The sequence below is a fragment of the Carassius auratus genome, chromosome 23, assembly GCF_003368295.1.
Source record: "Carassius auratus strain Wakin chromosome 23, ASM336829v1, whole genome shotgun sequence".
Lineage (NCBI taxonomy): Eukaryota > Metazoa > Chordata > Actinopteri > Cypriniformes > Cyprinidae > Carassius > Carassius auratus.
This window is the reverse complement of record NC_039265.1, coordinates 8,664,563-8,678,359: the sequence shown is the minus strand read 5'-3', so window position 1 is coordinate 8,678,359 and position 13,797 is coordinate 8,664,563. Positions and strand designations below refer to the sequence as shown.

General features: G+C 37.5%; 1 protein-coding gene across 4 annotated transcripts in view; it reads left to right on the top strand.

Annotated features, from left to right (window-relative positions):
* nhsa (Nance-Horan syndrome a (congenital cataracts and dental anomalies)) overlaps positions 1–13,598 on the top strand; it is a 93,181-nt gene extending 79,583 nt beyond the window's left edge. The window contains exons 5-11 of one of the 4 annotated variants that reach the window (XM_026199610.1): positions 1,050–1,112; positions 3,876–4,071; positions 5,225–5,272; positions 6,758–6,889; positions 7,022–9,889; positions 9,991–10,114; positions 10,209–13,598. In XM_026199610.1, coding sequence (XP_026055395.1) covers positions 1,050–1,112; positions 3,876–4,071; positions 5,225–5,272; positions 6,758–6,889; positions 7,022–9,889; positions 9,991–10,114; positions 10,209–10,827 — 4,050 coding nt within the window. In that variant the 3' untranslated portion in view covers positions 10,828–13,598. Of the gene's footprint in view, positions 1–1,049; positions 1,113–2,497; positions 3,168–3,875; positions 4,072–5,224; positions 5,273–6,757; positions 6,890–7,021; positions 9,890–9,990; positions 10,115–10,208 lie in introns of those variants that run through there. The other 3 variants (XM_026199613.1, XM_026199612.1, XM_026199611.1) reach the window with 3 other exon arrangements.
* The last annotated feature ends 199 nt before the right edge of the window (positions 13,599–13,797 follow it).

Sequence of the window (13,797 nt, the reverse complement as noted above, 5' to 3'; positions counted from 1 at the left end):
TCACAAGGGACATTACTTGCTAAGTATGTTATCAACATGCACATACTTCACAGTCATTTAGAGATTTTTGACATTTTCTTTGCACTGATGTTCATAAAATCATAATGTTTTAGATGATGCATTTATTTTCAGCCTCATAGTTTGTATCTGTGACTCGCTGTGAGTAAAGTACATGCAGGTAAACATCTATTTTAATCAGGTTGCCAGTTTCTTTCTTTCTTTCTTTTTTACCCATGCACGAGTAGTCATTCCAGTCAAATGATTATTTAATGATTATTTTGATCCAGCTGTTTTAAAAAACAGGGAGTGTCTCACTGGATGTCGTGCTTTAAGGACATTAAGCTCTTACTTGTTTGTACAAGGCTAGTCATTATGAAAATAACTCCTCTTTTGCAGCAAGCCATGTGGACAAACAACGTTCATTTCTTTGTTATGGTTCCTATAATAACAATATTTATTTCAGGGTGTTCATGGGTTGTTGACAGGTGTTCAGTCATCTGTGCTGGATCACATCCCTTTACTAAGTAAATATTTCACCCCCTCAAAATGAAATTGTGCTTATTTATTTACTCTCAGGCCATCCACGATTTATTCTGATAAGGAGTTTGTTTCCTCATCAGAACAGATTTGAAAAAATTTAGCATTTCATCACTTGCTCAATAATGGATCCTCTGCAGTGAATGGGTGCCGTCAAAATGAGAGTCCAAACAGCTGATAAAAGCATCACAACAATCCACAAGTAATCCACACCACTCCAGTCCATCAATAGAAAAAAAAGAGAAAAAACTTTAAATCATCATCTCTAGCCAAAATAAGAGTCTATAATCCATAATAACTCTAGATGTGAATTGGGTGTTATAAATGTTTCAGTTGCTGCAGAACTGAGGACGACCTTTTAATTGTATTTAATCTATATTATCACGTTGTGTTTTGACAAGCCCCGTGACTCGCAGCTGTTCTTTCAGTTCTGATATGGACGCAGATGCACCCTCATGTGTTCATGTTCATCCTCACATTCATGTCCATCTTTGTGTTTGTATGTGTTGTAGTTCCAAAGCACCCGGTCCTCCTCCCCTACTGAGTGTTGTCATTTTTCCCCATGGAGCAGAAAGGTATTTTACCCCCAAATGTCTCCTAAATCCTACATTCACGCTGATCTAGAAACAGTTTTACATCCTTAATCAAATCATAATCATGGGGATGAGGCCAAAACTGCTTCTAGATCAGTGCTTTAACAGAACATCTTACATAAGATAGAGCCTTCAAAACATGTCTGTGTTAATAAGTTTTATTATAAACATATAATCAGATATTAACTTCTGAATGTTATCATCTTAACAGGACTATTTTGTGTTTGTCTAACATATCTATAATATATATATAACTAATCTATATAACTCCTCTTCGGATGCTACTACCTTCTAACATCAGCAGTACACTTGAAATTTCATTTGAATATGCAAATTATGTAAAATGTGTGTAAATTGATTTTGATTGGGCATTTTTGACCTTTATAAAAGTATAAACTTACATTCAAAAGTTTTAGTAAAACTTTTTATAAATGCATTGAAGAACAGAATTTTTTACAAAGTTTAAAATGTCTAATTATACCCTTTTTTTATAACATATGGAAATGGGCTTCCACATGTTTTGGCAAATCCAAGTCACTTTGAATGATCTTCTTTATCTTTGCCCTTGTTTCTGACCCTGGTATTGCTGTATAAATCAGCACTAGCACAGACTAATAAAACACTGCCCTTCTCATAGCCTCTCCAGCATTATGCTCCTGAAATACTATGTGAAGAATGTCTATGGGAAACACACACACACACACACACACGGAAGTGCGCAGGTCTGAGGTTTCTTAATGATAGGGTAGAGCTGCTGTCTGTCTGACTGTGTGTGTGTGTGTGTGTGTGTCTGTGGCAGAAAAATATAATTACCCATCAACTCCGGGCACTGTGGCTCACCCACAAACCCCTGACTCCAAGATAGATCCTTTAAAGAGCGAATAGAATACTCTGTCATAAGGTCCCTTTTGAAATTTTCTCTTCACTTGTCACTTGTTGTTGCTGGTCTTTTCTGATCTATTTTAAGGCATATTTAAGGTCCAAAATTAATTTAAATAAAAAAAAAAATAATAATTAAAATGACTGTGATGGGTTTTGGCCATCCTTTGTGGTTGCAATGAACATGGCAAAATAAACTCTGCCAATACTCGCTTATTTTATATTTATATATATATATATATATATATATATATATATATATATATATATATATATATATATATATATATATATATATATATATATATATATATATAATATACATATTATTATTACTATTATTTTATTATGGACAAACTTTACAATTATGTCTCACTCCTTTTTAAATATAAAACACTATTATTATTATTATTATTATTATTATTATTAATATTATTATTATTATTATTATTATTTTATCTACATTTACATCTACATTATTATTTATTTAATCACTTGCCATTGCAAGGTTGCCAAAATTAAAATTTTGGACTCTTGATATAGGTTTTGTATACATATTATAATGGTCACTTTTTTTCTGTTTCCTCGTGCTCCTTTACGCTCTGTGTTTCTCTCTTTCTGCTGCTGAACTTCATGAATGGCATTCTTTCATTCCCCTAATGTCTAGTTTCTTTTCTAATCAAAATAGCTTTTGAACACGAGCCAGATGGAGAAATCAAACCGTCACATTTGGCTCTTTCCCAGCCCCCTACGTTCCCTCCTCTCCTGCTCATTTTGGCTCCATGCACTCCTTTTTTTTTTCTTTTTTTTTTTCCTGCTTTGATCCCGTGTTTTTCAAAACTCCACTTCACCCCTCGCCCCTCATTTCAGTGCTGGCAAACAAAACGGTCATAAACTCCTTTTGATTCTGTCCGTCTCTTTTTGTGGTGCTTCCCTCATTCTTTTCGTCCTCTTCTGGTTTTGGGAGAAGTTTCCGTGGTAACACTTTTTTTGGGGGGGGGCTGCTGTTTATTGTGAGATCCTCATTGGCCGGATGGGAAAAGACACACCGAGACAAAATATCACAGCTCGCTTTAACAATGTGCATGTTCATATGTGGCAGGGTGACAGCCACTAAACTCTCCAAAGCTCTTTAGTTAACACTGTAAACTCCACAAGGTAAGTTAACTGATCAGAATAACTGCTAAGTTAACTATCTGACAGGATTTAGCAAGTGTGCTTCAGCAGGTGCTGTGAGTGAAAGCTGAAAAGAAGGGATTGAACTTGAGTTGTGTTTTATACTTAATAAGAATATGCATTTGTTTAATTTCTTTGTTTAATAACTTTTACTTGAAACTGTTGTACACTAATGCATCTCCATTGCTACTTACCTTACTACTTGTTTCAGTGTTTCTTTATGCATGTGCATGTAAAACTAAAAATATTAATTTTAAGTTTTAAATTTTTAGTATGTTGTTTCACTTTTTCACAGACCTCATGAAATCAAAATAGATTTTTGTGGGGTCTTGTCTACGGCTGTTTGCACTGAAGTATACTGCACACAAGTGCACTGCTAAAACTTTTAGCATACGTACACATTGAAAATGCGTGAAAATGGACCAAAAGCAATAATGACGTATCCAATTGCTGTAACTAGCAAAAATCATATATAATAAATAATAAAATAATAATAATAAAAAAACAGCCCAACATCCTTTTCCAATTGGAAATATTATGCCAATTTAGAAACATAAACTGCACTTATCAACTGAATGCATGGTGTAAAGCTTTAAAGCAAGTGGAACCATCATCGATTTGTTCGATACAAATATAAAAGATTTTCCAACCTCAGTAACCCTTATATTCAACACCGTAATGTTGTTCTAGGTTGCTCCTCCAGTGGATTCTGATTCAGAGGTGGTGGCTTTGGGCCACTGGCCGAAGTATCCAATCCCGAACGTGCCCTCAACGCTGGACAAACAGACCAACTGGGCTGGAATCTTACCACTGCCAACCCCAGACGAGAAGATGAAGACGGACTCTCAAATCATCTCATCATGCATCGTTCCCATTAATGTAACAGGTAAATGCCCCCTAGTGTTTTCTGTCGATAATGCATGCTGAGTCAGGGCTGAGTTTGACACATAAATAGTAGCAGCATATTTTTGGGGTAAAACATAATTTCATTAAAATAAAGAAAATTAATGGTTGTATTCATCTTACTGTTGCAAGTACAAGTATATTTATACATAAACATACATGTTTCACATACTATAAGGCTAAAGTCTGGTGACGCTGTCACTACTAAAGGAGAACTTTGGTCCATTAGAATCTAGTGATGTTGTGAATGTGTGTAAAAAAAAAAGAAAAGAAAGGTATATAAACAATATATTGTATGGGTGAAATGTATAGATTTTTCTTTTATGCCAAAAATAATCATTATGTTCCATGAAGATATTTTGTACATTTCCTACCATAAATGTATAAAACTAAAAATTTTATTAGTAATATGCGTTGCTAAGAACTTCATTTGGACAACTTCTTTGTCTCAGTATTTAGATTTTTTTGCAGCCTCAGATTCCAGATTTTCAAATAGTTGTATTTCAGTAAAACATTGTCCTAACAAACCATGCATTAATGGAAAGCTTATTTATTAAGCTTTCAGATGATTTATAAATCTCTCTTTTTTTTATTGACTGGTTTTGTGGTCACTGGGATTGAGTGAATAATATGTTAACATTAATAGTTTGTGATGTGTTTAAAATGACTAATAAAACTTTTTTTCACCACATTTTACACTGTTAGACAATATGTGATTTGAACTGACATTTGTTAGAATTTGAATGTACATTAACACATTTCTATTAAACTCCTTTAGATTTTTGGAAAGTGTGTGATTACATGAACTGGATATTTGATGACTTAAGCATTTTAATTTACATGAAATAATAATCTGTTAATTATTAGATAGTGTTCCAGTTCATTAGTAAACATTAACAAGCACATTATCTCATAATTCTAGCTTTGTGAATATATATATTACAAATGATCTGTTAAGCATTACAAACTGTTTATTAATGGTTTATAAATGACATTTATTATTGAACAGTCTGTGTTACACCTCATAACTAAATCTAATTGAGAATATCATCATCTTGACCAAAGTTCTCCTCTGGCATCAATGAACAGAAGGATTATCTTGTGAGAACGCTGAATTTTGCGTGTGTTGTTTTCAGAGGAGGGCACCAACGCTACTTCTCCCTCAGCGATATCAGCTTTCCTAAGTGAGAGATCTTTTACATGTCCATTAAGTTTCCCCCTTCAGTATCAGTGACACTTCATTCCCTAACCATCACCATTTAGAATAACATGCAGAGAGAGAGAAGGGCTTGCCATCTCAGCCATAATAACACTCTCATTTTGGCTATTGTAGCTTTCTAATTTAATGAAAAAAGCTGTTTTGATTTTCACATTACTAGCACACACTGCTTTAAATTAGCGCTAAGTGGCCACTAACTCTATAAATTAAGAGTTAGTAGTCCTGAAACATAGATGGCTAAAGTAAATGTGTGATTTTTTTAGTTTCTAGTTTTAAAGCGTAGATTATAATTGCTTTAGACATTTGCTATTTTATTTTATTTTTTTGTTAAATGTTGAATAAGGCCATGAACAGAGCCTTTTTATTCCATGACACATGATTAATGTTTTAACATAGATGAAACATGATTTTGAGAATTTCTTTCTTCACGCTGTTAGAAGGGCCCAAACTGGAGAATCACCCAGATACATTAGAATAATAACAGAATTAGACAAACTGGAAAGTAGGTTAAAATCTGCAAGTCATGAAATTTGAAACAAAAAAGTTCTCAGTTGTCGTGGTAACTTACTTTGTGCCAGGAAATGCAAAGAGTCAAGAAAGCGTTTTGTGCATGCTAATCAGTTGCATTAGAATTACAAAGAGGCCAAATATATCTACTCTGGGCTTGACTAGAACGGGACTTTTGAGGTGCGTGTCAGAGAGGACTGAGTCAAAGACAGTGTTGACTGGAAATTGCACATCACAGGCACAGTGGTGTAATTGGTGCTTAAAGGGCCAAGCCTTGCAATCACATGAGAGTCATGATGCATGACACTGGACAAACATCAAAACAAATAGAGCTCAAGATTACAGCAGCAGACTGCAGTCTAGAGTAAGGCTGGGGTCGGGTAGGACAGCAATATTCCCATTTTCAACCCTGGTTGTTTTCTGTTCTGACGTCCTGAATATGTCGCTCCTTTCACCTTGCATGATGTTGCGTACTGTCCAGTGTGCTTTTGTGTCAGTTAAAATATTTTAACATGAATGAAAACCATCTTTTTGTTGCATTTATGATCGTATAGTACATACTTTTTTTTCTTCTGAGAAGTGTTGTTAGCCTTGTATATTGATGCATAACTTGTGTAGAAAGTCAGACTTATTCATATATATGATGTGAAAGTAGTTAAATATAAAATATATACTCTATATAAAAATGTGTGTGTGTGTGTATGTGTGTGTGTGTGTGTGTATATATATATATATATATATATATATATATAAATATATATATATATATATAAAAATATATATAATTAGTATTAGTTAAGATACATTATTTTCATCTTGACTAAAATATTGTATTTAGCATCAAAAATCTCAGTGGTTTATGAGTGTGAGAAACATGGGAGGGAGAAGTAGAAAAAAGTGGCTTGCACCCAACAGCCTCTCACATGTCTGGTGTTCTTTGCAGGGGTTGGGTTCGACAGAGAGGCCAGTGTGCGCTGTTCACTAGTCCATTCTCAATCAGTGCTTCAACGGCGAAGGAAGCTAAGGAGACGGAAAACTATCACTGGCATTCCCAGATGCGTGCAGCAAGATTTTGGTGTGTGAACTCTCTTTTATTACTCTTTAATTTTCCATTATATGTTTATTTACCGTAAAGAATAAGACAAATAATAAGAATAAATGGCATGTTTAAAACATTATTACTGAAAAATCTTTTATTGTTTTTTAGATTCTGATGAGTCTCCGGTGGCCAGAGAACGTACAGTGATAGTTCATACCAACCCTGAAATTTGCCAAGAGGATCTCACACTCTCTCGTTTCAGCACAAAGGACTCTGGTTGCCAGACAGAAGAATCCCTGATTGTTGGGGCAGCACCCTCACGTAGACGGATCAGATCACAAAGGGTGCAGGGTGTGACTGTGTCACTATCCCATTCCACAGGCAACATATCTTCTCTGCCTGACAACTCTGACACAATGTTCACCGCCTCAGTAGGCTCCCATCTGCGTTCTCGAAGCCTCCCGCGTAAGGCAGGGCGAATGGTGGACGAAGGCCATGATGACAGTGATGAGGATGATGAGGAGGAGGATGAGGAAGAACTGTCCCCGTTTGAGGCAGAGGATTTCCTACCAGTCCCAGGGGAACATATTCTAAAAGATGATGAAGAAAGCACTGATGACCAGGCAATCCCAGAGGACCAGCATAACAGTTTGAAATTCAAGCAGCATGCTGGAAGTACAGAACATGACTGGATAGAGAGGGGTCGATCCCATCTGCCTCGGAAAGCTGACATGGGTAGCTGTGAGATTTCCTCTAGTTCTGATACATTCAGTAGCCCCATTCACTCCGTTTCCAATGCTGGTGTGCTGACTAGCCAAATGGACCACAAGGAGGATCACCAATCCTCGAGCGGCAATTGGAGTGGTAGCAGTTCTACCTGTCCCTCCCAGACATCAGAGACCATTCCACCTGCAGCCTCACCTCCACTCACCGGATCATCCCACTGTGATTCAGAACTATCGCTGAATGCAGCTACCAATACTAATGATGACTCCACTGGCTTCATTATTGATCCATATCCTGGAGACCAATCACAAGACCTCCGTAGCCATAGGACAGGTTCATTTACTTCCACTGTGACTGACATGCTTGATGATGCTGGAGTCAGCACTGCCAGTGAGGGTGAGTGGAGCTATCCACATTACAGGCACAACATGCCTTGCCATCCCGACTTCAGTCCTAAGCACTCTAGGGCAGAGAACATCCTAGAATGCCCCAGTTTTGCTAGCATAGCCACTTTAGAAAGTTTAACAGATAGGCCACCATCTGAAAAGGCTGACACCACCTCACACTTTTCTGTAGATGCTGAGGGCTACTATACCTCCATGCACTTTGACTGTGGTCTTAAAGGTAGCAAAAGCTTCACATATAACTATGCATCTGTAGACCAGCAGCAGGCAGAGTATGGACATCAAACAAACACACTTGGGAGACGTAGTCTCTCTCTAAGTAAACCAAAGGTGAAGCCATCCCCACCAAAACGCAGCTCATCCTTGAGGAAAATAAGCAGCCATGTTGGACCTCCCACTGACAAGATCGAACCAAAGAATGCTGTTGGTCAGAACAAATCTATGTCTTCCGGTGAGAGAACACAGCATGTGGGGTTGAACGGAGGATCCTCAAGTCAGCTCGAGAGTGAGGAGCCACTGGAGGCTTGGGGTGTTGAGAGTTCTACAGAAATTCCAGAAGTTGCTTTGTTTGGCGCCACAGAAACACATTCCTTCAAGGATGAGGGAGCTGTCCAGTCAGACTATGCAGATCTCTGGCTTCTTAATGACTTGAAATCCAGTGATCCTTACAGATCTTTGTCAAATTCCAGCACAGCTACGGGTACCACTGTCATTGAATGCATTAAGTCACAGGAGAGCTCTGAGTCCCAGACTTCCCAGTCCGGATCTAGGGCCACCACTCCTTCATTACCATCGGTGGAAAGTGAGTTTAGATTGCCTTCACCAGAAAAGCTGGTAGGTCTAGCATCACCTTCCAGTGGCTACTCAAGCCAGTCAGAGACACCAACATCATCTCTTCCGTCAACTTTCTTCCCAAATGCTCACCCAATGTCCCCTACTGGTGGCAAAAGGAAACCCAAAGTCCCAGAGAGGAAGTCCTCACTTGCTTCTTTGCAGCAGTACTCATCCAAAAGGGACCTTGAATTGTCCATCATACCTCCCTCCCATCTTGACCTAAGTGCCCTTCCCAATGTTAGCAAGCCTTCAATTCGCAAAAACCAGATGCACATCCTCCACCAGAGCAAACAAAAAGCAGCAGCTTCAGCAGATACCAAGCGTGAGAGTCTGGCAACTTCAGATTCTAGTGATGAGCTGGCAGTCACTAGTCCTTTGGCCATCACTCCTACAGTACTTCGTTCAGTTCAACTACGTTCAGTTGGCAAATCTGGAGAAGGGAGCCACGATCGACCTATAACTGATACTGCCACTAGGCCTAAGTGTCCCACTGTGACTATCATTACCCCACCTACTCACAATAAACCCCATGAAACTAGGAAACCTCCACCCTATAGACCCCTTTTCACAGAAACCTCCTCTCAGGACAATTGTGAATCACTGTTTACCCCAGTAGATGGACTAGCTGATAAGAATATAGCAAGCCATTTTGGTGCAAGAAATAGATATGACAGATTAGCCCCATCACCTCTTTGGAGCATGACTGCTTTTAAGGCCCCGTCTGAGCAGATGAACATGGATGAAGTGATCTCTGTGAATTCTAGAGAAGTTTTAGAAGAGGTGAGCACCTCAGACAATTTATTTCCTCAGAGTAGTCTGGAAGTGGAGCAAATCCAACCATGGAAATCTGAGCCAAATGAGGGAAGCCCTGGTCAGAATGGTGTAGGAAAGAGGTCAGATAGTCTTGACCAAGTGCCTGATATTGTCAATCAAAGATCAGAGACATTGCAAGCTTATCTAATCAGTAGTGCTGGAGAAGAATCTGTAACATCAGGTGTTCCAACCAGAAGTGCCTCACAGGAACTTGTACAGGAAGGATCAACACCAGACACAGAGGACTATTTCAGCAAAGGTTTGTTTGTGTAATATTTCTATTACTAAGTAAACTAGCTTCCATTTTGTGGAAAGTTTAGACATTTCGAATTGGAATGAGTTTCAGATTGTCTATTTCAGAGTCAACACCAAGCGATCCAACTGTGTCCCCTCTGACAGACGAATCCAAAACTGAGGATGATAGTGTTTTCCTTTCACCAAGTAAAAGTCGCACAACAGAGGATCTCTTTGCCATGATTCACAGGTGTGTTTATCTGGTAGATTTTTGATGATCTGAGAAAGTACTGAAAAATCGCAAAATGTTTATTGTCTCTTGTTTTGTTTTTTTGTCATCTTAGGTCAAAACGAAAAATGCTGGGCAGGAAAGATTCTGGAGAAAAGTCAGTGCGGAGCCGTTTAGAGGTTGTTTCTGGGAATGGCTCTGCTACTAATTCTGCAACCTCGCCAAGCACCCCAAACATGCCTGCAAGTCCATCTACTCAAACTGGGGCTCAGAAAACCCCAGGCCCAATTTACAGGAGTGTCAAAAAGTCCAGTACCTCAAATGAAGAGTTCAAATTGCTGCTGTTGAAAAAGGGAAGTAGGTCCGACTCCAGTTATCGCATGTCAGCCACAGAGATCCTTAAGAGCCCCGTTGCACCCAAAAGCCCCGGTGAGCTCCTGATGGAAGGTTCTAGACCATTTGAGGAGCAACTCTCTCCTTTACATCAGCAACTTCCAGAGGGAACTCCTGAGCACATGCCCAGCCCCTTTCCCAAATCGTATGCTGAGGGCTATTCTCCAAAAGCTTTTCCCACATCTGCCTCAACTAGACAAGGTCGGTCAAGGATGCCGCCAGCTGCGAATAGCAGCCGCTACAGTACACGCAGTCGACTATACACTGCTCCCATGCAGGCCATATCAGAAGGGGAAACAGAAAACTCAGATGGAAGCCCACACGATGACCGTTCCTCCTGAAAAATGCATCTTTACTTTTAGAATCAGTGTAGACAAAATCTTTGACATCAAGTTCATAATGCTGGGCACTTGGCATACTCAATCCTGTTCTTAAGAAGACCGTAAACAAACTACGTAGCATCTGTACCATTTTGTATCAAGAAGAACAAAACATTCTAATAATGATTTTCAGTAGTGGCGTTCTAATAGCTTCCATGAACATATTTATTTTATGTGAATACTTTGTGTACCTTTCATTTTAGAATGAGAGTGGAGAACTACACTAATCACTTTGTAATTACTCACAGTGACTCAGTTGCGGATGCTTTTTATCACACATTTAATATTGTCTAGAAAGATAAAAACAGTACTGTACTGGGCTAACTGTGAAAATGAGTCCAGATGGTATTAAAAGAAGGGAAAATCTTTCTTGAACCTAACACACAGACTGTTTATGGCAGACAGCTTGGGACAATCAAAGAGTGGCCTTTTGTATAGTTAGCTGTAGCATAAATGGGCTAACTTGAAAGTGCTTTCAAGTTAGCCCCGCAACTGGATATTATTGGGCAAGAAATGTAGCTGTGTTTGAATATCCTGATGGCCAACCACTATATTGCACTTCTTTTGGTACTGAAAAAAAAAATGTCATTTTGACATTTTAAAGAAATTTTACAAAAATGCCACAGAAGAAAAAGTGACATAAAAATAAATATATATATACGAATATACATGTAAAAAAAGTATTTTTAATGAGATTAGCTTAAGAAGATAAAAGGCAAATATTTGGCATTTTTAAGATATTGAGCTTTTTAATGCACCATCTAATAATTTTAAAGCAATGCTGTAATTAATGGCCACATGATTATTTGTTTTCATTCGGTATTTATCTTTTTTAAGCAAATTTCTTAAATTTTTTTTTTAAAAATCAACCCATGGTTTCTATATCAATAAATTGATTTAAGAAAAATGACAACAGCCACAACACAGACACTAAACGTATTCTGTGAATACTGTAACAATTGTTTCTAAAGTATATATAATTCTGCTCTTTGTGAAGTGACTTTTTTGTTATTGACCACTGACCCACACAGCAGGACTAATACTGTGCAAGCGTTTTACAGCCAACTTGAAATTATGCCTCTTCTGCAGTAGTTGTAGCTTTTCTATATTTCACTTTAATAGATCAAATTAACTGCATGCAATAAAACTTGAGGGGAGCCGATATTGGTACATCATTTTTTAAGTGTATCAAGGAATTTGCCTCCTCAGATTTGTAAGGCCATGAGCTGTTTATGTCAAAAATCTGATTGAAACACTCTTGACAATCTTTTCAAAGGCATTTACATGTAGTAAACAGATCATGGCAGAATACTATCGTAGAAGGATAAGTAGAAGTTTTTAGAAGTGTGTAGTGGACGTTTTGGTCAGGAGACCTTTGCAGTTTGTGTTGCTTTGGGTTTGAATTTGCAATGTTGAGAGGGCAATGAGGAAAGTTACATGAAGGACTTAAAGTTTGGTATCATTCTTGAAACTGATGGAAAACAGATTCTTTTCTCAATGCTGTTGCTGTTTGTGGCACAGTAAGATATCCAAAGAAAGACTACAGAGGTGTAGAGTCACGTCAGACTGAGAGACAGAGCAAGTCTGCAGTAAGAGGGTTTGCGTCTTGATAAAGACTTTCTTTTGCTGGGGCAACAAATAAATCTGTGCATATGAGGATGTGCAGAAAAGGATGCATAATCAAAGATAAAAAAGGTTGGAAAAAAGGTTGGAAAGGACAGGTGAAAAAACATGGACCTTCACTACTGTTTGATCATCGTTCAGCTTTTTTAAAATCAGTTTCCAGGAGCCACTTCGTGTTTTTCATTTTGGTACCAATGCAAAATGATTATTAGTATCTTGCTGGCTTTTATGAAATATTGGGCTTTGATACATTTATGACTGCAGATTTATTTATGGATTAATGGACTTATGTTTTTCTTTTCAGAGGTTAAGCTTTAGTTGGTAAACACTGGTTTCAAAAGACAGACGAATTTAATGCAGAAAAGAAAACCACTTATAAATAATATTTTTAAAAAAAGTTATGGCATAAGCTACTCTGTTAATGATCCTTTGAAACCTAATGATGTCCAGTGGTGTATTTGGCATTTCTCTCCTTTGTACCATTGACCTTCTGGTGTGTTTGCAATTTACCTTGCTTGGTGAGATTTAGTCTTTGGATCAAGAATCAACTATTCGATCACTAACAACTAACTAGCTTTAGGTAACGATGTTATACAAAGGGAAAAACACACATTTGTAAATCTGAGCAATCTAAAAGTTGGCAAAGACTTTGACTATACATCTCCAAGACAGAGGTAAATGATTTTGTAAGCTACCATTCCAACATTGTAAAGTCTAACCTTAAAATTTGCACTGATGTTTAGTATGTTTGTGAAGGTTTTCTCATTGTCTATTGCTGTACCTAAGGCTATTTAAACAGGAATAGTTAACACATAGCAAAAGCAATTATGAACTGAAATCTCATATTGTTAAAGTTAATAAAGCATGCTTGGTGAATGGTAACATGCAAAGATTTGTGTACCAAAGGATTTCAGAGTCAGACAAACACTTGCTGTACTGAACACACACAGTTACGTGATGTCTCTTCTGGTACTGAAGTCTTCAAGCAACTAAAAAGATTTTTTTTTTCTTTTTTTGTAAAAACTTGTAAATAGAATACCTTTTAAAATCGTTTCAAGGGTGTTTCTTATGTAAAATGTTTTCAAAGTTTACATTAATTATAAGCCTTTGTATATTTTTGATCTGTGCAACACTTTTGAGTCTTGTATTTATTTTTTAGTAATCTTTGTGGAAAGTCCCATTGTAAAATGTCTCTAAAACTGTTTGCCAGCTTGTCTGGCTGTTTAGTAAATGTGCATAGAAGAGGCCAATAAATGTGACTGCTTTAAACACATGAACGCCTGTGTGTTGTTAATGTTCATTTATAAA